The sequence below is a fragment of the Pocillopora damicornis genome, chromosome 2 (assembly GCF_964200805.1).
Source record: "Pocillopora damicornis chromosome 2, jaPocDami1.2, whole genome shotgun sequence".
Taxonomy (NCBI): domain Eukaryota; kingdom Metazoa; phylum Cnidaria; class Anthozoa; order Scleractinia; family Pocilloporidae; genus Pocillopora; species Pocillopora damicornis.
In genome coordinates, this window is record NC_142671.1 from 16,743,580 (window position 1) to 16,764,076 (window position 20,497).

General features: G+C 37.2%; 2 protein-coding genes across 4 annotated transcripts; one reads left to right on the plus strand and one right to left on the minus strand.

Moving 5' to 3' along the window:
- Nucleotides 1-5,636: 5,636 nt before the first annotated feature.
- Nucleotides 5,637-11,828, plus strand: LOC113676426 (allatostatin-A receptor). 2 transcript variants are annotated; one of them, XM_089197227.1, is made up of 4 exons: nt 5,713-5,829; nt 6,156-6,226; nt 8,567-8,820; nt 10,011-11,828. In XM_089197227.1, the coding sequence occupies exons 3-4, from the start codon at nt 8,598-8,600 to the stop codon at nt 10,796-10,798; spliced, it is 1,011 nt and encodes a 336-aa protein (XP_089053353.1). In that variant the 5' UTR covers nt 5,713-5,829; nt 6,156-6,226; nt 8,567-8,597; the 3' UTR covers nt 10,799-11,828. The 2 variants fall into 2 exon arrangements, with proteins under 2 accessions (XP_027048881.1, XP_089053353.1); XM_027193080.2 differs by lacking the exon at nt 6,156-6,226 and having other exon boundaries at nt 5,637-5,829.
- A 3,355-nt stretch (nt 11,829-15,183) lies between these two features.
- Nucleotides 15,184-20,482, minus strand: LOC113676428 (uncharacterized). Of its 2 annotated transcripts, XM_027193083.2 has the most exons (8): nt 20,266-20,482; nt 19,972-20,137; nt 18,871-19,034; nt 18,599-18,655; nt 18,183-18,293; nt 17,790-17,919; nt 17,272-17,380; nt 15,184-16,617 (listed from the first exon to the last, which is right to left on the minus strand). In XM_027193083.2, the coding sequence occupies exons 1-8, from the start codon at nt 20,400-20,402 to the stop codon at nt 16,469-16,471; spliced, it is 1,023 nt and encodes a 340-aa protein (XP_027048884.2). In that variant the 5' UTR covers nt 20,403-20,482; the 3' UTR covers nt 15,184-16,468. The 2 variants fall into 2 exon arrangements, with proteins under 2 accessions (XP_027048884.2, XP_027048885.2); XM_027193084.2 differs by lacking the exon at nt 18,599-18,655.
- Nucleotides 20,483-20,497: the final 15 nt, after the last annotated feature.

Genomic DNA, 20,497 nt, shown 5'->3' on the forward strand with positions numbered 1-20,497 from the left:
CTAATATTACCAGCTTTTTTCAAATCAAGCAACATTTTGTTTAACTTTCTTTGAGTTGTACTGGTAGGATCAGAGTTTAAGACAGCATACGTACTCTTGTCATTAAGCAGAGACAAAGCTTTGTCGTGATATTGTTGTTTGTCCATAACCACAACACAATTACCCTTGTCAGCAGATAATACGAGCCTGTCCGGATCCTTTTTGAGAGCTATAAGCGCATTGAAAACATCCTTTTGAATGTTATTGGGAGGAGGTTTAGCACGCCTGAGTATGCTACTTACTTCTGCTCTTACCAAATGCCTACGATCGTCGTTGAGTTGAGAGATACTCTCCTCAACTGTTTTATTGCGCGTGTAGTTGCACAAAACTTCTGTTATCTCAAAATGGTCCTTAAAGGATTCTCTATCACTCTTAGATTAGTAAACTTGCAACGTGACGCCTCAAACTGCTTTTAGTTTTCCAGTTCAACTTCATTAATTAAGACTGTATTGTTCTTTTCTTGTCACATCTACTACCCACACAATGTGCGAACTTTAATGGAGGTGAGACTTCAGTAATCAATTAGTGACCAATCCAAGCGCGTTTTTTACCAAATTGAAAATTTGATCGAAGGGAACTGTATACAAGGTGGTCGACTCTTACTCGATTATCAAATCAGCATTGAGCTTCAATCGCTACTTTATCAAACAGTTAAAATTCGCGTCATCGTTAACATGTCTGCAGAATGTATTGCTTGCCAGAATCCAATACGAGCACGTCAGCAAGGCCTCCAATTTGATAGTTGTTTTCGCCGGCAACATCGTACTTGTGGAACGGGAATCCCAGTGTGATTACCGTTTTGCTGAGCAAACTGGTGCTTCCATCGACTGGCGCTGTGTTACCTGTCTGTCCATGTCGCTGTCTGAGAGTACGCCTGTCGCTGAGAGTACGCCTTTTGACTTCACCGGGTCTATGTCCACCCTCTACGAGCCACTTGCCGATCCTGCTGTTGATGAATCATCAATCCTTGAGCCACTACCTGCAGCCGAAGAAAACGACTCTTCCTTCACTGTCACCTTCCAAATCCTGGATAAACCATCACAAACAAAAGACAAACGACTCCTTTACGAGACACAAAAAAACCAAAAAAAGCAATGATCAACAATGCAATACATGCCAATACATAGAGTACACAGAAAAACTAAAAACATGACAGTTCTTTTCATAAAAATATAAATTCCTTGCAAACTTAAGGTTATCTTTATTCAAACTCGTAACCTTTTCTAAAAGGGGGTTTTGAGGGATTACAACGCATAGGAATTCGTGTTGAGGAAAGTAATCGAACGAAATGATATTTTGTGTTACTAAGTATAAGCGAACGCGACTGGAAGCTGCATTAGTTAATAAACCTGAACTGACATAAGTTCAAAATCAGTCCAACTTCAGCTGTAGCGAAGTAACTTTTGTATGCAGCGAACTTACTGGGGACGAAATGACCATGGGGCGAAGTGACCAGATACCGCCTGCACAATATCTATTGATGTCATAAGAGCAGAAGAGGGGTATTTAGAAATGGGACTGCTACGCTGCATCAAGATCGTGAACATACTTCGCCACCGAGCGTTTTTTCTTAAATCATCACTCGAAATCTAAGCTTTTCAAAATTATGACTTAAACCCTTAGATTAGTCCAAAATTTTAATCGATTGTCAAAGGATGAGGATGGATTCCCAGACTGCCCTTAAACAGTGTTGTTGGGGCTGCCCTAACCTTAAACGTGGCCTCGTCATAATCATTTATGAATGACCATTCTCTGGGAACATTTATCAAACGAGTAGCCTTTGAGACAAAATCACGCATCAACAGTTTAACTTCTGACCATTTTACGATATATATATATATATATATATATATATATATATATATATATATATATATATATATATATATATATATATTATTATACATTGGCAAAAGCGAAACTGCATTTAACCTACGGTTAAACAATCACAGAAACCATATCAAAAAGGGAGTGAGTAGCTGCGAACTCACGGAACACTTTTTACATAACAAACGAACTCACGACTTTAACAATAATGTTACCATAACCATTATAGAGCAAATCCGAAAAGATCATTTAGAGACTGACAAAAAGAAAGAAGTCCTTAGAGAAAGAGAGATTTTTTGGCAAAGAACATTAAACTCCTTTCAGCCATATGGACTAAACAAAAGAACTGGATAAAGCTTTTACGCGAAAACCTTTATAAAGTTTTAGGTACATAAATTGTTTATAACATACGTTATAAAGGTTTTAAAACTGTTAACCAATTAGAAACACTAATTGTTTACGAGAGATTTTACTCAGCATTTAATTAAGCAACATGCACTGTACTACGTCACACAATTAACCAATTACGACTCTGTAACATTAAGGCCCCTGAGGAAGGCAAATGCCGAAACGCGTCGGGTCTTGAATAAAGCGTTGAAAACGGAAGCACATTCTCCATTGTGCAAATTATATATATATATATATATATATATTGAGGTATATAGTAAAACAATTATTCACCTTAGTGTCGTTGAAAGTGGTGGATATTTACGTACCGAGCCGCCAAGCGGTGAGGTAAATATCCACCACTGTCCGCCTCCACTTCGGTGACTAGTCGTTAAAAATCTGCAACATACTGTTTTTATTTCTCTTTTACAATCTTGCCACTATGTTTTTTCAGAACGGAGTGACACGCCATTTTACCAGAACTTCTAGGTCTGGATAAGCTGAGTAAAATTCGCGGAAATCTCATTTAAACACTTGATAACGAAGTTCTTATTTGGGAGGTGAAGTAGCCATTTTGGTGGCAGGAGGAACCTATTAAAGAGAATCGGGTACAACCAAGCTGCGATTAAGCATATCTTAACATTTTATTTTTTTAGTTTTTACTTTATTTTTTTATTGTGTATCACTCTTATTCGACCGGTTCAAAAATTATCAATTGTTTGCATAAATTTCCAAATCCGTTATCTCCCGGGGTTAGAATTACTTCCACTTCTTTTTTCGTTTTACCGTTATACACTTTTTACTGGGATACCTGTGGTAGCCCAGTCATAAAATGCCTTTGTTTTTTTGTCTTTTTTTTTTTTTTCTTTTTCCTCCGCCACAAAATGGAAAAATTGCTCAATAGTACCCAGAGGTCATTGGGCCCTCAACACCATGACAACTAACTGTGATCCAATGAGGTGTTCACATGCTGATCACGCGTGCTATCTTGATGATGATTGACGTTGTCATGCACGGACAGGGCCGGGTCACATGACGAACACGAGATTTTTGCCCATAAAACTCTTTTGTCAGTCGTTTTGTATTTCAATGTGTTTGGATTACGATCATCTGGAGCATTAAGACGCAAATGCTCAAAATACTCATAGACGCATACACAAGTCGTATTGTTCGCGGCCAATCCACAGAAAAAGATGTTATTGAACGGTAATTTTGGAACGGACTGAATCGCGAACGCTTGAAAGCCATGAAAGCATTGAATGCCCTTGTATGTCTTGTATGCTAAGTATGCCAATTTCTTAGTTGAAAACGTTAACTCGTTGTAAAAAGCAAAATCTGAAATCTGAAACCAAACTGCATATACTCTATGTAATATATTGAACAACACTACTACCGTGAGACTGAAGAACAAAATTCAAATGGATGCAAACTGCCTGTGAAGAAAGACGCCATGTTGGATTCACTTGATGCCAGGGAACGTAACTACGATAACAGTGCGAATGGTATTAATTTCACGATCAGATTAATTCACGAACGCGTCACGCGTTGTGTGACTCAGAGTAAGTTATGCTAGGAACCGCTGAAAATTTAAACACGTTATAAGGAATAGTATAGGGAACGAAATATGGTCGATTTACAATGAGAAATATTTCGAAATATGAAGATTTTTCTCGTAAAATCAATAAAACTTACTCATACCCTGAGTATCCGTTGTAGTTTCTGGCGATTGTTGCCGTTTTAAGCTTGCTTTACCATCACTATTATTCACGTCATCTACTTTTATTACATTGGTAAAATCTGTACAGACATCACACCAACCAACTATGTTGAAGGCTTGAAATTATATTACGATCGATTTTCATCAAGAAATGGGTCAGGAATTTTCCACAATAGTGCAAATAATCGTGAAGGCTGATCGCGGAAAAGCGATTGCGTGACGCTCGGTAAGCTGTAAGATGACATGTTATTATATACCAGACGTAAAAACTCTTCAGATTCTCAGTCTGCATTTTGTACCCACTCTGCAGTCTATATTTTGTATCCGGCCTGCAGTCTGCTGTCTACATTTTGTACTAACAGGTATCCGTGGTACCAATACAGTTTATTTTTGGTTACATTTATTCGCACAACACACATAATCTACCACAAAATACCTGTGTGTGAGGTAATTCGACATTTTCATTCTTTCCCGCGTTAATAATCTTCTTTCCTATTGTAAGAATGTAGACCACTTACAATGTTTCAAGTAATCCACCCACCCTATAAAAAATAACTCTTGCATGCATAGCATGCCTATGTTTTGAGACAGGTGTATGCCCTTGGCCAGACTTGAGTACACTATTTCAGTACACTAGTCCGACACGTGTAGTATCACTACACTTGATTCCACGGATCCAGTACCATCCAGGTATCCCAGTTACCCTGCTCACAGGGTCTAGTTTTTAAGCAAAGTATTGCGCCCTGCGGAGCACTAAGTGGATGTGTTGTAATTCAAATTTTACTAGAAGAAAACGTCTTTTTTATCTCTTACTTAGCATAACAAGTTCTCCCGTTAAACGGTTTCGTAATAACCGAAGAAAACAAGTCATCGATCTCATGAAATTACGTGAAATGAATTTTTGAACCTCATCCATAGAGATATTTGTAATATTGATTAAAATGCGATTCATTAGTGAATTTTATTTCTACCAACTTATGACAATGTTCTGGGTTTTTTTCTTTTTTTTTTTCCTATCATAATTTACACTTTCCTAGCTTTGTACTTAAGAGTCCTAAAGGTTTATTTTATGAGGTTAAAATTGTGTCCTAATTTTTTTATTATTATTTTTGTTGTTGTTTGTGATGTTTTTCGTAGGGAGATCATCACCCGAGGCGCAAATTAATGAGGTATTGTTATAATGATTGTAACGTGTTGTCAAATTACAGGGTATAATGTGACATTTCGTTTTAGCACTAGACAAAGTTCAGTGAATGATTTAAATCTTTGGCATCGGAAAGATCATTTTGCTTATCCCCTACGTGTTTCTTTTCCATTTTCTCCCACACTTAGCTAAAATCACATCGCGTGAGGAAAGTATATTCATAGCCTTAAGTCAATGTTTCAGCGCAAACCTCACGGTCATTGCGGGGTGTCCCTTAGCTATTTCAAGTCGACATGACGTGTAATCAGCGAAAATCCAGCTATCAACTTGAAAGTTTTGACACCTCGGTCATAAACCTCTTCCAAAGAAATGATTTGACGAAACTTGTCTTAATCTACTCCGACAAATTTCCCTGCAAACCCGGCTTAATTAGTGGCGAACAGTGTGACATTGTTGTATTTATCCTCACTTGAGTATGACACGAGTTTACAGAATCTTTAGGGGCCATCTATAGTTTTGCTTAGCCAAAATTTTCATTAAGTCAATTGAAAAGAAAACTTATTTGTTGCGCACGCCGGGCAGGTGTTTAAATGTTGCTAGAAACAATACAAAAGTAAAACTTTTGCATGACGATCAAGAGTCGACCGAGAGATTTCTTCGGCATTATCGCCTTTTGGTACAAGCTCAAGGCTTAAATTAGTTTTAGAACAGACAGGTGAGCTTTGAATTTTTGTCTTTTCACATATTTCAGTTATCGAATTTTGATTTTAAAAACATAGCAGAATTTAGAATTTGGGCGAATAAGGACAGGAGAAATACAAGAAGCATAGTTGGGTAGCTAAACACCATTGCCTACACTGAAGCTACAACGAAGCCAACGAGAACTTCAAAACGCTAAGGTCTTGAAATTGCTAAGAGAGATTTCAGTTTAACGCAGCTCACTGTCATTTCATTCTCATGAACTGGTCTAACCACATTTCAGATCTTTCATTCAGATCTTTCATTTATAGCCTCTACCCCTATCAATATTTTTACATGCAGGGAAATCGGGTTCAAGGACCATGGAATTTTTCTGCGACAGTACTGTTGGTTAAGAAGAGAAATACTTTTTTGTAAGTAATACAAATGAAAAAAAGAATATGAGCAAATAATGAAATTTTAGATGACAAATTCAAATTGTCGAAATGGTTTTTTCCCCATTTATTTTAACTAAGCTTAATGAAGCCGGTGATGTTATCAAGAGAATATAACTTGGCGCTGGTGCCAGATGCTCAGAAGACGAATATTTAAGCAAAGAGTTAAAAGATTTTTTTGTGAGCTAACTCTCAGCTTCTAAGCTGGATCTTCTAAGATGGATGTCAAAAATATTATTACAATCTAAAAGAATAACAGTTTTACTTCGACAAAAAGACGGGTTTTATTTCTGTCATTTATGCGTTCGTGAGCCTGATTTGATCTTAGTGCATATCACGATATTGGAAAAGTTCTTGCAAATAAGAAAAATGAAATTCTAAAAGCTAGATGCTTTCTAAGCACCATACGTGCTAACTGCCACCTGTTAAATGACTTTCCCACTCAAATTTAATCGGAAATGCATCATATTGCACAACAATAAGGAAAACAAGTCTGAACCTTTCTTGCAAATTTTTCTCAGCTTCTCAGCTGGATCAGGAAATATTATGCAAACATGTTTTAAAATTCATGTTAAACCTTCGGAGCACTTTAGTTGACAACCTGCTGCTCGTATTTCAATGCAGATCACATTGTAAACGCAAAATATTGCACAAGACGTGGTAGCATTTGATTTAATGTTGAAAGTCTAAGTTAATTTTTTTTTTGTTTTTTTTTTGAGGCAAAGAAATTGACATCGAACCCTCTGGCGTGTAGTCTCTCTGTAGTTTCCTTAATACGATAATTTCGATCGATGACCATCTCGAGACTGCGTTAGGAATTCTGATAGGAAACCGTTTGGTCACTACAAGATTAAAAAATAGTCGTAAAAGGCAAGACTTTAGCATGAAGAATACTCAGTTACCATGTAGTGGCGTAAATTAATTTATTACCATTCTACAAGTAACACGCCTTAAATGTCCATGAGCCGCGTCATATTTAATTACATACGATGTACATTTGTTATGCTTTCACCCTCACATCACCAAAGTTGATAACGTGCATAATTACATCTATCAGTGTGATTTTCCACGGAATAACTTAGCGCGACTAAGGAAAAATTAACATTAAAAGTGAGGTGAAGAAGAGTTCAGCTGATCCTTTTGAAAAATCATCATCCTCAATCATCTGTGCTTTTTCGAGTTACCAGAAGTTACCTTCACTGTTACAGTATTTTTACTGCAAAACAGGCAAGTTGGCGCCACTGTTAAGACTGTTCTCCCTTGTTTCACTCGACATGATCACCTAGTTGTTTTAAATGAAAAAGAAGGGGCCGTAATCTATTGCGTTTTTTATTTCTTTAATTTCACTGAAGATAAAACATAGACAGATATCGAAATTTCTAGAAGTTTATTCACTGGTGTTTAGTTGTCAGTCCCATTACAATATTTTTTCCCCTTTTACTAAGTGATAGCCTTTGCCTGGGCCAATATTTGTTTTTCGTTTCCTCATATTGCGCTAAAGATTGACGACATGTAATTTTTCTTTAAACAAATTTTACGATCTCAGAGGAGGGAGATTTGTCATTTTAAGTTCAAAGAAAGCAAAGTACAAATCGGTAATTAATGTTTACTGTTCCCATGGCGCTATTCCTCATTGGTTTCAACCAAATGAGAAAATCATGAAACATCAACCACTGCTGGTCTCAGGAACTTATACAACCTGTTTGGATATGAGTTATGCGTGTGCTATGTCTAAAGTACCACAAACAGACGCCAGTCCCGAGTAAATAGTATAGCTTACGACTAACTTACAACGAGGCTAAAAGCCAGTTTTCTTCTCAGTATTATCTGAAATAGCTGTAAACTGAAAATAGAACAGTAATAGCTACCTCTAGATTTCTTGACAGTTTTCAGTAGTAAAACGCTTAAATAATATAATGCATCTTAAAAACCTTTCAAATAGATGTCGTTTGTCGGTTTTAATCTCCTCGGGAAAGAAAACATCCCTATAACAATTCTTTGTCAGGGATTGCGACCAATTTTTCAGATCAGTCTGAATCAAAATCTCAAGCAGCTAAGAAAAACATAATCCAAAAATACGGAAATACTTAAAAATCGAACGCAAGTGTTCTCTTCCAGGCTTTATTTGCATTTTCGGATAAGGAACAAAAATGAAAATTGACCACCGAACAGGATTGCTTTTCGTCAAACAGTGAGTGCACTCATCGAGCGGACTGAATGAGTGTAATAATTCTCAGAAATAAAAATACCTGCTGTCTCCTCATTACTAACTCTTTAAGCTAAACAATCTAAATAGAACTTTTCGAACATCTCCTATAGGTTCATTACATGTACAACTGAGAGAAACATTATGGACGATAACACCACGTGTCCTCCAACAGCGACCGTCCCTTCCACAGCACCGCCTCCAAAGAGCCAGGACACCACTCTGAACGTGATTTTCTGGGTTATCGCTGTTGTTTCCTTTACTTCCAATTCGTTATTTTGCATTGTGCTTCTTAGAAAACGGTCCATGCTACGGAAGGCCCATAATATTCTACTGTTCAGTTTAGCAGTCGTAGACATGCTAACTGGTGAGTTTCATTAGCCGGCTCTGTATGTTTTATCAAGTTGCGCTTTCTTTTAACTCCCAAAAGAGACTAACATGAAACTTCTCCCTGTAATATCTCTTAATTATCCAGCAAACAGGTGATGAGAATACTGACACTTATATTAGGTAGATTTTTGTTATCCTCATCTAACACCAAGTTCTCATAACTAATTCACAAGGAAATCTGTAACAGCTAGAGGGAAGAATTGACAATAAGATCGTGGGTTAATCCATGCAGCTTACTCAAATTTAGACTACGCACCTGCCAATCCCTGCCCAACTTTTTAAGTCAAAAGCGTGACATTCTCATCCTCAGAGTGCTAGATTTTTCGTGAAAACCCGATCACTTCCGGAGACGTTCGAATATTCTAGGAGACGCTCTGATATTCTGGAAGATGCTCCGAAGATTCAGGAGAGCACTCCAAATACTTTGCAAGGTGTCCTGTAGGGTTGGCAAAAGCATGTAATCAATTCCACAACTGAAGGTTTTAGATAATTTAAGATCATTGGAAGGGACCTTTTCCTCTGTCAGAATGATTCGAGTTTTATTTTACGCCACACGTTTTTCAAAAATGTGTAAGTTTAGGCTGTGACTACAGGAATTTTGCTACTGGGCTTGAGAAACCGGTTGCCTGGCATAACTGGGCGTGAGATCAGATATTTCGAATGGCAGAAGTGCGAATCACACCCAGGCTTGATGGTTGGTAGGTTAAGCAGACACTTAATTCATTTTCATAGAAAACAAGAAATTCAAGCAAACCAAATCATTGCAGGTTATGCATAGAATTTGGAGCCGTGATTTTCTATCTGTTAACTGAGTATTTCCGCTGGAATGAAAAGTGCGCTTAGTTGCCAGAGTTCCTCACTTCCTGGGAAAATACAAAGAAAGTCATAAAAAAAGGGTTGATATCAATATTTGCAACAATCTATCTCCCAATCAAGTCGTGTAGCCTTTCAGGTAAGGGTAGTCACTCGGAAAGTAGTATTGTCGGTGCCTGTTAAAGGTCTGGTCAACTTAAGTTTAATTTTAAATCTTCAACAGTGCTTTTCAGGGCTACTCTCACTCGGACGATCCATTTACACGATTTGATTTAACTCCGCTTTTGTAGCTACTCCCTAACCTGTACTCATCATTCTCCACATCACTCTAATTTCAATTCGTAAACCGTTTAGGAGTGTTCCTCGTGGCTACTCCCGGATATGCCATATCCAAGTCTGACTACCCAGTCCCTCTCGGACTACGTGGTGAGATTTTTTGCCGCCTGCTCGCCAACAGATATCTGCTGTTCGCAATGGGAAAAGTTTCCATACTTCTTGTGGCCTATCTGGCTGTTGAACGATGGTATTGCGTGTTCAGGCCAATCAGATACAGGAATCAGTTTAACAGAAAACGTATCATCATATCTGTTTTTATCATGTTTATTGTGACGTGTGTTCTTTCCATGAATAAGCTTTTTGAAACATGTCTCGTAGGTAATAAGTGTGTTTCGAAGAAAGCCCCTTACGGCAAGTACGGCACTCGAGCCTTTATTATCACTTACAGTTTTGTGGCATTTTACATTCCTTGTTTGTTGACATGGCTCACATTTGCCCATATTATGATAAATCTCCCATCATCCCCTGGGGAAAGCGTAGAAAATGTGAACAAACGAAGACGACAGAGATTGCTTCTGCGCATGTGTGCCTTAACAGCGGCCGCTTTGACAATCTGTGTTTTCCCCTCACAAACCATTTACGTTCTCAGTCCTTTCGGGATCACTAAAATTGGTAGTCCTGTACATAAAGGGTTTAATATTCTTGTGTTTATCAACTCTTGCGTGAATCCGTTTATCTATTGTTTTACAAACAAGGAATACAGGAAGGAGTTTAAAAGGCTCTTGGGGTGTAACAAAGGTTATCAGGTATCTCCAGAGACCGAGATGGGACCAAATCATACTCAAGCAACTACGGCAATGAATTGATAACATTAACTGGTAAAATCAAAGAGAGACATAAAATGGGTAAAAACGGGCTTATCCTACTTTGACATAGAACAAAAAACGCAGTGAAGAAACAAAATTGTTTTGGTGGGCTCATGATCAGCGGAGATAATTGAGAAAATTTTTCCGTGACAACCGCTGTTCCCAAGCATCTTCACCGACTTAAAGGTCTGGAACGGGCTGGAGACAGTATTGTATAATAAAATTTAGCGTCATGATCTAAATCCACTGCACGAAAAACTTGTTGTTCTTGCATCAAGACCAATTGTTTTACCAAGTGCAAAAAGACACGAGCTTAGTGTTAATAACTATTAATGGCGTATATTTATGATCTCATAGCATGTTTTCTCGACTTTGTATAGAAACATTTAAAACCAAGATATCTTTTCACGTAATCTTTCTAAGTATACATTAGAACTTGAATTCATATATCTAAAAATGTGACCTCTAAAGGTGTGGCACATAGCCACATCGACAACTTTGCGCATACCTAGCGGTATGCTACCTTTTTCAGGAAAAAGTAAATAACACTTGCTTGTTTCAAAAGTTGTAACTGGCTACCTGCAACTTTTCTTACTACGCATGCACTTAGTGTAATATGGTAGAATAAACCTCAATGCTGCAACAAGGAATTTGAGGTCGGTAGTGGAAATTATATGTGAAGCTTCTATAAATCTGAGAGATTGCCACATTTACAGATTTATTTTAGGACAATCAGAGATTCAATTTTTTTTTAGTTGTGTAAAAAAAGGGTAAATATGGAGATAAAAAACAAGAAAACGAAAAGCAAATTCAGTGCCCAAACTTAGAGACATTCCTTGATCTACAAAAAAATAATGCATGGAGGTACTATGAGGTAAAAACACTCAAAGGCTTTATAAGGTTTACGTTTACGCACTTTAATGTTCTACTGATTAGTAAGCTTAAAAATTAGAATCTTGGGAAATACCGATGTAACAGCCGTTGCTGAAAAAAAAAAACAAATAAAATTAACTCTGTGTGCGACTGTGAATATATGAAAATCATATATGTGAACTGCGGTTTAAGAAATGAATATGTAGGCGATCTTCGCAGTAATTAACACTACTTAAACAGTAGTGAAAATAAGGCCTGAAACAAATTTAGGCCTGTACGGGATTTGAACCCATGATCTCTGTGATACCAGTGTAGTGCTCTACCAACTCGGAGCTAACAAGCCAACTGGGAGCTTGTCATTATGTTAGTTCGTAATAAGCCCGTGAAGTTATGAAACCATGACTGTGAATACATGAAAATCTTATATGTGAACTGCTGTCGTTGATAAACTTTCTTTACTTCTTATAACTTTACTCTACTTACTTACTGGGATCTAGCTCTGCTCTATAGAAAAATGTTGGTCATCAGCTTAAAAATATGACACTTACTGAGCTGTCAATCTTTTACCGTCGTCACCGTTCCGCACTGAACTAGCGAATCACTTTAAACGGATTCTGAATACTAAGTACTTTCCTTCGAAATACTGACTCTTTACAAAATGACTTTCCACTTTAAATTTCTTACACTCTCAGTTAAGTTTTGGTAAAACAAAACAGGATTGGCGATACAAAAATTATAGTGAACTTATTGACGGAATTTGAATCTTATTTAAAAAGATATCTACCGAGAAAATAGCCTTTGAAGACCGTTACGTAACAACAGAATAAACAGATAATTCGAAAAAAGGGCTTATCAAATACCACCCCTAAATTAAACGAGCTACGTGCTGTTCGTATGAGTTATCCGATCACAAATTCAGTGCGGAGGATTAATAATGGTAATAGGACTGAGTGGAGTCCACTTCGGTCTGTACTCATACGAGCGATTAACAATTTTAACAATTTGTCTATCACAAGTATGATTACATACAGAATTGGACAACACGAAGTCCCGTTGCTAATTAATCATAACTTCTATAGTTTTCGAAAAAGCCAATACATTTATCACATACATCTTCGATGAAAACAATGTCTAAAATTAAAAATCCCCCATTTTGGAAATTCTCCTTTTTTTATCTGGATAAGTGGTTGTTGCTATGGTTATTGTGATCGGTTCTGTGATTGGTCGATTAAGCCTAGTGGACTTAGTGTGATTGACTGCTTCAACTATCCGATTACAGCCAACTGTCCGATTACACTGTCCGATTACAACTGTAAAGAATGATAAGTGAAAAATAAAGCAGCTAATGCACCAATCACATTTAAGGAAATTGTAATGGTTATGATTAATAATGGTAATTGAACTGAGTGGATTGCAATTTGGGCTGAAATCATAAGCGTGAAATCACAAGTATGATTTCAGACCAAAATTGTACGACACGAGATTCAATTACCACTTTATTACATCCATTTTGAAATCGCCCAAATACAGGACTTGGTCAGTTCAAACATTTTATTGATGCAGTACTGAGCGGGTCGGAAATTAAATTTATCCATTTTTTGGGAGGAAAAAAGTAAGACTTTTGGAAACAAAAGTTGTAAAATTTGCTACATAATACTCTTTGTCTTTCATTTTTCTGCAATTTGATCGGCTACTTTAAACAAGTCTTGAAATCTGATTGGTCGTTTTGTTTTTAGTTAGCCCCCTCATTGGCTGGGAAAAAGATAAGATTTAAAGTAAAAAATCGTGCGATTCATGAATAAATCACATGAATTCGAGCCAATCAGATTACAGGGACCACCAGTGATTTAAAAATGGGTGTAGTAAATAATGGTAACAGGACCGAGTGGAGTCCAATTCGGTCTGTAATCATACTTGCAATTAACAAAATCGGACGACCGCTAAGCGGGAGTCCGATTTGTTAATCACGAGTATGACTACAGTCAGAATTGGACGAAACGAAGTCCTGTTACCAATTAATCAAAACTATGACAAAAACGGGGAAAGAAACTAAACATCAGGTATACGTTTTCATAAGAAAAAAACAACAGTTAACTCGGCGAAATAAGAGACAACAGCGTGCGCACATGACACGTTCTGTCCACTTACACAGGTATAACGTGTCAACTGACCCTTGAACTGTCCTATTACACTGTCCAATTACAAGCATGACGCGTACACTGTCCTATCAGTGCTCAAATCGGGCCGGTGATAACAAATCACGTTCGAGAATTTTGTTATAGCTTTGATTTAAGGTGTAAGTCTTAGACACCTTAAAAGAAAGAGGTCCTGAACGCGCTAAATTAAAAATTAAAAATTATTTTCCTGATCGGGAATTCGACATGGAATAAACCTAAAAACGAGCCTAAAGGGAAACGAAAATATATTAATGTAGACCGGCCTGACTTTTATCAGAGCGATTTATACTCCTCCAGATCATCCTAATTAACATGATTGAAATATAGCTTATCGCAAGATTATTGAAATATTCTACTTCAAATTTTGGTTACCGTAGAAACTGATCACCTGTCCATAAGTCAAATTCACGATAGGAGAGTATAAACCTCCTAAAGAGAAAAGATAACGATTACTCTACTCGTAAAGTTCTATATTTGCTGAATGGCTTTTGATAATGTATTATTTCCGTTCACTTTCTAACACTTAAATGAGTTAAAAACACATATACAGAAAATTTGTGTTCGATGCTAAGTTTGTCTTTTAACAGAGTCCATCGGTCAATCAGACTCAGAGTGTTTCAAGAGAAGTGAATTTTCTGTAAGTTGAATTGCATCAGCTAATTTCCCCCCGCAACTGCGACAAAACGTACTAAGGGGTGGGGGGGTTAACTATGTTGCGTCGCAATGGTTGGTAAATTAGCTGCAGAGCGAGTCATGCTTAGCGAAAGGCACCAAGGACTCTCAACCTGTCCTTACTCAGTCTTCTTTAATCTTTTTTCTTAGATAAAATTCTACTTACAGCAAATTCACTTCTCTCGCTTTTCTTTGACCACTCTTCATAACTCTGGTTGACTCTCTCTCTTTAAATCAGACCAACCGACTATGAACTCTGTGGTACACAAATGAAGATCAACCTACGCAATGCTTCCGTTCAAACAATGACTCTTTGACTGCCAAAGCCAAAACAAGAACTTAGTGTGTGTCCAAGGTAAGGTAAATAGCCCGAAGAGGACATGTTCACAGATGGAACTTAGGCACAAAAAGGCACAATCAGAAAACTCATCGAGATAGCTGAACCCGATTAACCTTGGACTTTGAATTCAAATATTTCCTAAATGCTTGATAAGAAAAAAAAATTGCTATTATAACTGAGTACTTTACAGCACACGCTTTTCGGGCTGGTCATCCAGTCATCGTGTGTTTCGTACACTCTGCTAAAGTTTCTGTCAACCAAAGGGCGTTTAAATGCTTTCTCGTATAATCAACCATATAACTCAATATATAAACGAAAAAGAGTTCCAAGTTGTATAGTAATTTATTTTTGTTGTAAAATACTTTCATCGCACTTTATCCAGTCCAAGATAATTCAATTCATTATACTATGCTTCCTTCGCGAATTAACAGCACTTTAGGCTAGATTTCAATTTTTACACCATAGCTGGCTCATACAGATACATCGGTTTCACTTCAGCAATGATGTACCAGATTCATGCTGCGAAAGATTGAAGAGCAGATTTAACGAAGCTTAAAAGTTCAGGCACAACTACATAAGTTCTTTACGCAATAATGTAGACATATCCGGAGCCCGTTTCTCGACAGTCCCAATTGTTATAGGTCCCGAAAAGCTCTTTGCTGTTTGCCATGTTTACATTAGGGATTGGGATCTTGAGAGTCTTGAAACTTTATCAAGAAATAAAACTATATGGAAACAAAACCGAGGGGACTGGTTTGTGAGCTAAGGTATGCACCCCTATTACTTCAAACTTAGATTTTAAAATACGGCTCCGGCTCTGTGAAGTGACCGTGACTTTCGAGAAACGGGCCTACGTTGAAAAGGGAAAGATTCCTGTCGCACACCGTTAATAGTTTCATCTCCGTGTAGGATGAGAAATTTTCATCAGGTCATTCGTCAAGTCCTGTATCGATCAGTAACAGAACGAGAAAAGACAGCCAACTGCGAGAGACGCTCCATTTTTGTGTGGACAAGTGAAAACAGCCGCTTTCATCTGCATATCGGCGTTTTAGAGAGGACGATAGGTGAAAGCGCATCAAGTCGTTACCAAACGGAAACCCAGTAGCGTGGATAGGTGAGAGAAAAACGAAAGCGCCTGTCTGTCCAAAGATATTTTGAGTCCTTTCGGTTTGGGACTGAGAGGGATTCTTTTCAAACGAATTAGTGTTGTGGGAGACTTGGTTATACTGTATGCTTACTATTGGACATGTAGGACTGTAGTCTTATTTCGTTATATAATAGCCCACTCTTTTAAACCTTCAGAATAACTGAGATCCGCTGATACTGTATTCCTATCTTAACACCTGACCTAGCTGAGCTTCTGTTGTCTTACTAGAACAGTGCTTATGGGTCGCGTTTGTTTGTTCGAAGTAAGATAGACATAGCTGCGCAAACATTTTCATAGGCTTATTCCACCATTAGTGTCAACCGAGTTTTGAAGAAACCGGTTTAACGTATTCTACATGTATCTGTAAGTTGATCGACCGTGACCATTCTTGAGGAACCGCACTGAGTTATCTTGGAACAATTTTGCTCAGCATTTGTCATGCAGAATTGCAGTAATTTTTGTCAAAGGCAGTCTCCCAGGAAGTCCACGACTTCAGAGAGTTCTCTTTTTTTGGCTTCGTGATGTGCCCATCTTTCTTCTGCAAGTTTCGGTGTTACTTTCCAACGATCATGATAAATGACTTGTTTACATGCTGGACATTTCTTTCCTCCTGTAAAAAAAATTAGTGAACGATCATGAAAAACAAGTGAACATTAAAAGAGAGTGAAGTGAATTTGAAAATATATTGAATTTGATGCTAAGAAAGTGTTCTTTTAGTTGATGGGGCGGGATTGGCAATGAAAAACTACTCTGCAACATCTCTTTGAGAGGATAAAAACATGTGCTGTGTTTCCCTTCCAAGTTTTAATGAACTTCTTAAAAAAAATGTCAAACTCAATCATTACTTTAAGTCAAACAAAACAATTATCAGAGCAGCTGTTTTCATTTTAATTTCTTCTAAATCTTTTCTCATGAATTGTTTGCTAGAGTTGTGCTGAGATCCTAAATCAAATAGCCCTGCCTACTTTTCCCTAGTGCAGAAATCCTGCAGTACTGTAGGCTGTCAAATAATGACTTTACTTCTCTTAACCCTTTCACTCCCAAGATCTAATTAGTAATTCTCCTTACTATCTGCCATACAATTCTTATGATGTTAGTTCAGAGAATTTGGTATTGGATCAACTAATAATCCCATGATTGATATTCTTCTCTATTCTCATCACCTGCCTGCTTGATATTGTATTGATATTGTAAGGAGAAATTCTGTCTTGGTCACTTGTGGGAGTGAAAGGGTTAAAAGTTTGTCAAACAAGAGGCATCCTACCTTGAAAAGGAGGTGTTTTCATGTATTTGTCCAGACATCCATAATGAAATAGATGATTGCAGTAAACACGCTCAACATACTGATGATCTGTGGGTTCTGTAACAGCTTCCTGTGAAGAGTAAGAATGCTTTGCTTAATTATTATAACACAAGGATACAGATCTTTACCATCAGCAAGAGGCAACCTGGAATAAGCACTGCACTAACACCAGCAGGTGAAAATGTAAAATAACTCTTTTGAAATACATGTTAGTTACATTTCCCCTAGAAAACAATATAGATCTCACTCCCTATAAAGTGGATCTTTAGAAGGAGAACTTTCAAAGAAAATTATGTAAACATTCCTTGCAAATGAAGTTTGAATATGTAATACTCTTCAGGAAATCAAGTATTGCCAGCCTTAAATAAGGGGCTACATAAGCTCTCTGAAAAAAATTCATTCATCTTCATGGTGCTTCATGCATGCGAGTGATGCAGTTTGGAGTTTGAAGAGTGCACATCTTCCTATCTTGAGATTACCTTTGGTTCTTCAGGGAGAGCTTTTTTTTGACATATAGGGCATCTCTCCTTAGGACATGGTCTGGCGCACTGATCAACTAGGAAATCACACACTAGCTTCAATGATGGCTTTGGTTCAAATGGTGGATCTCTGGAAATAGAAAAGTTACCATCACTAATATTTTACTTTTCATCACCAGATACATGTATATGTTCCTTAAATTTATATAAAAGTCATGCCTATTGAAAAATAGGTCTGACCGACAACAAATGGGTCTGAAAATTCCAAGATCTTTCTTGAAAAGAAAGATCTTAGAATAAGTACCCAAGTGAAGTTTAGAGAGTTTGAGAAGAAACAATATCTTCTACAATTAAAAGCTTAATAATTCAGCTTTTAAGTCAGGCTTAACATACTTTGGTTTACGTCGCAATGGTGCCTCAACACATGTTCTTGCTATGTCAACAGCTTGACCAATAAATACTCTGACCAAATTCTCAGGAAAGTTTGAATCTTTCAGGTCTATCCTGTAAAAAAAAATCATGAGAAAATGATTTGCCTGGTTTTTAATGGGCAGAGGGGCTATGTGTTTACCCCAAAATTTCCAACAAAGTTACTCTAAGACTTGTTTCTTTGTTTCAAACATATGCAGGGAGGTTTTTAAGTTTAGGACATGAACTAGGCTAGCATGAACCTGGATATTGACTATATCTGGAGCCCAGTCTGACAATAATTGACCCATCTCATTGAAGACAAAGGTAAGACTCACTTCTCAATGATACACATATTCCAGCTAGAGGCTAATTTATTCAAACTGAAACATTCCACATACTTTATAGCAGAAGTGTGATAGTCATCAGGAACAGTTATCTTCACATCCAGATAATATCTAGGGGTAAATAATTTTAACAAAACACTACTGTAGAATATTTGCAGTTAAAATCCAAATACACTAAGTGGAGTATAAATACATATTTCACATTAATTCAGTACAAATTTTCTGTGATATTTGGATAGTTGGTTAATTTGCACTGTAAAAAAAACTTGTTTGACTGGTTTGCTATGTGTGCCTTAAAATTGCCTCAAAGGAGAAATGCTACTTACTTGTCTTGATTTATATGTATGTTGAGCACTCCAGCTTTCTGTTTTATTTTCAGTTCATCACTATCTGATAGTAACTTTGACTTGATATACTGCAGCTCATCAGAGCATGCAATCAAAGGATTCTCATCAAGAAATCTCCTCACAAATATAAGCATAGGGATAACCTGAAAGAAATTTTGCTCTACAATAAATAATATCTACAGCCAAAGACATTAATGAGTTGTTAATCGTAGCCTATTCTGTCTGATAAGCTCCCTTCTCATAAATTTCCTCCCCTGTCATATTTAAAAGGCCCTTAAAGCATGCTCTAATAAACCCTGTGGTGGCTTCTATTTAACAGCTCATGGCACATTTTCCTCTTGTTTTGGTCTGTTGTGTCTCTGCAATGTAAATTTATTTATTATAGGATTTCTGAAACATTTGTGTATGAAATGATAGCAAATGTTTTCACCTTGCATATTCAGTACTGCTCAAATGTAAGTTCACAGTGTTCACTCGATACTTGATCCTCGATAGTCGAAGCAATTGAGAATTGAGGAGTGAGACGCTCAAAGAACTTTTTTAAGATCTCAAACTCCAGTATCAAGAAAACAATTTAATTTTTGCATGCAAAGCAATAGCGAGGGACAAAGCACTTGACATGCAGCTCTTCTTTAAACACACAAACAGCTTGCAGACATGCAAATATTTTCCTATCACGCATAAAAAAGGAAACAAACACATTTTTACTGAAGTTATCATCTACAGCTGTAAGCATTCGATGATAATTTGATTCCCTTTATCCTGTTGACCATGCTTCTTACTGATTGCAGCTAATGTTTGAAAAAATTGAATATTTATGGTTTGTTCTGAATTATTGGAAGGAATTCTATTTTTCCTTTAATGTAAAATATGTCTAACTAAATATCCCTTCCCCAAAAATTTAAATTAAAACTTCAACAAAAACCAGGAAAGTGACTTAATACTACATATACAATGTTGGTAAGATCAAGGTTCCAAACACTCGTGTGATAATCTTCCAAACACTCGTGTGATAATCTTCCAAACACTCGTGTGATAATCTTCCAAAACCAAATGCTGGCTGGAGACAACACCACTTACCTGAGGCTTACCCAAGAATTTCTTAGCCTCCTGATCACAAAGTTCCATCATTTTAGACAACAGCCTTGGGGGCAAAGTTTTGCTTTTCAGTTCTACTAGAATGCCATTGTTGGGATATTGCTCAGGAAATTGAAGCAGGACGATTACATTCTTGAATTTCGTTCTCCTGATGGACAGATAAGTAAGAGCTCGTATTAACTGGGCAACTCCCCAATTGAACCCTAAGTACCCTAGAGACCCCATCTTTTATTCCCAATGAATTTTTGTGACCGTAAAAAAGGAACATTCTCTTACGTGATTCGAACATTGACAGCAACCGGATGACAAGAAATAATCTCAGATCCCTCCACTTTTTCGCTCAGTGTCTTCTTCACAATTTCTAGTTCATTTTCAATGGCCTTCTGCGTCTCAGGATCAGAAACCAAAGCCATTTTATAAACAAAATACTTCGAAAGACCGGCATGAAAAATGTTGGTAAACTTTCACTATATAAATTGTGCCCAATCCTTTTCAGCGAAACCCGTGA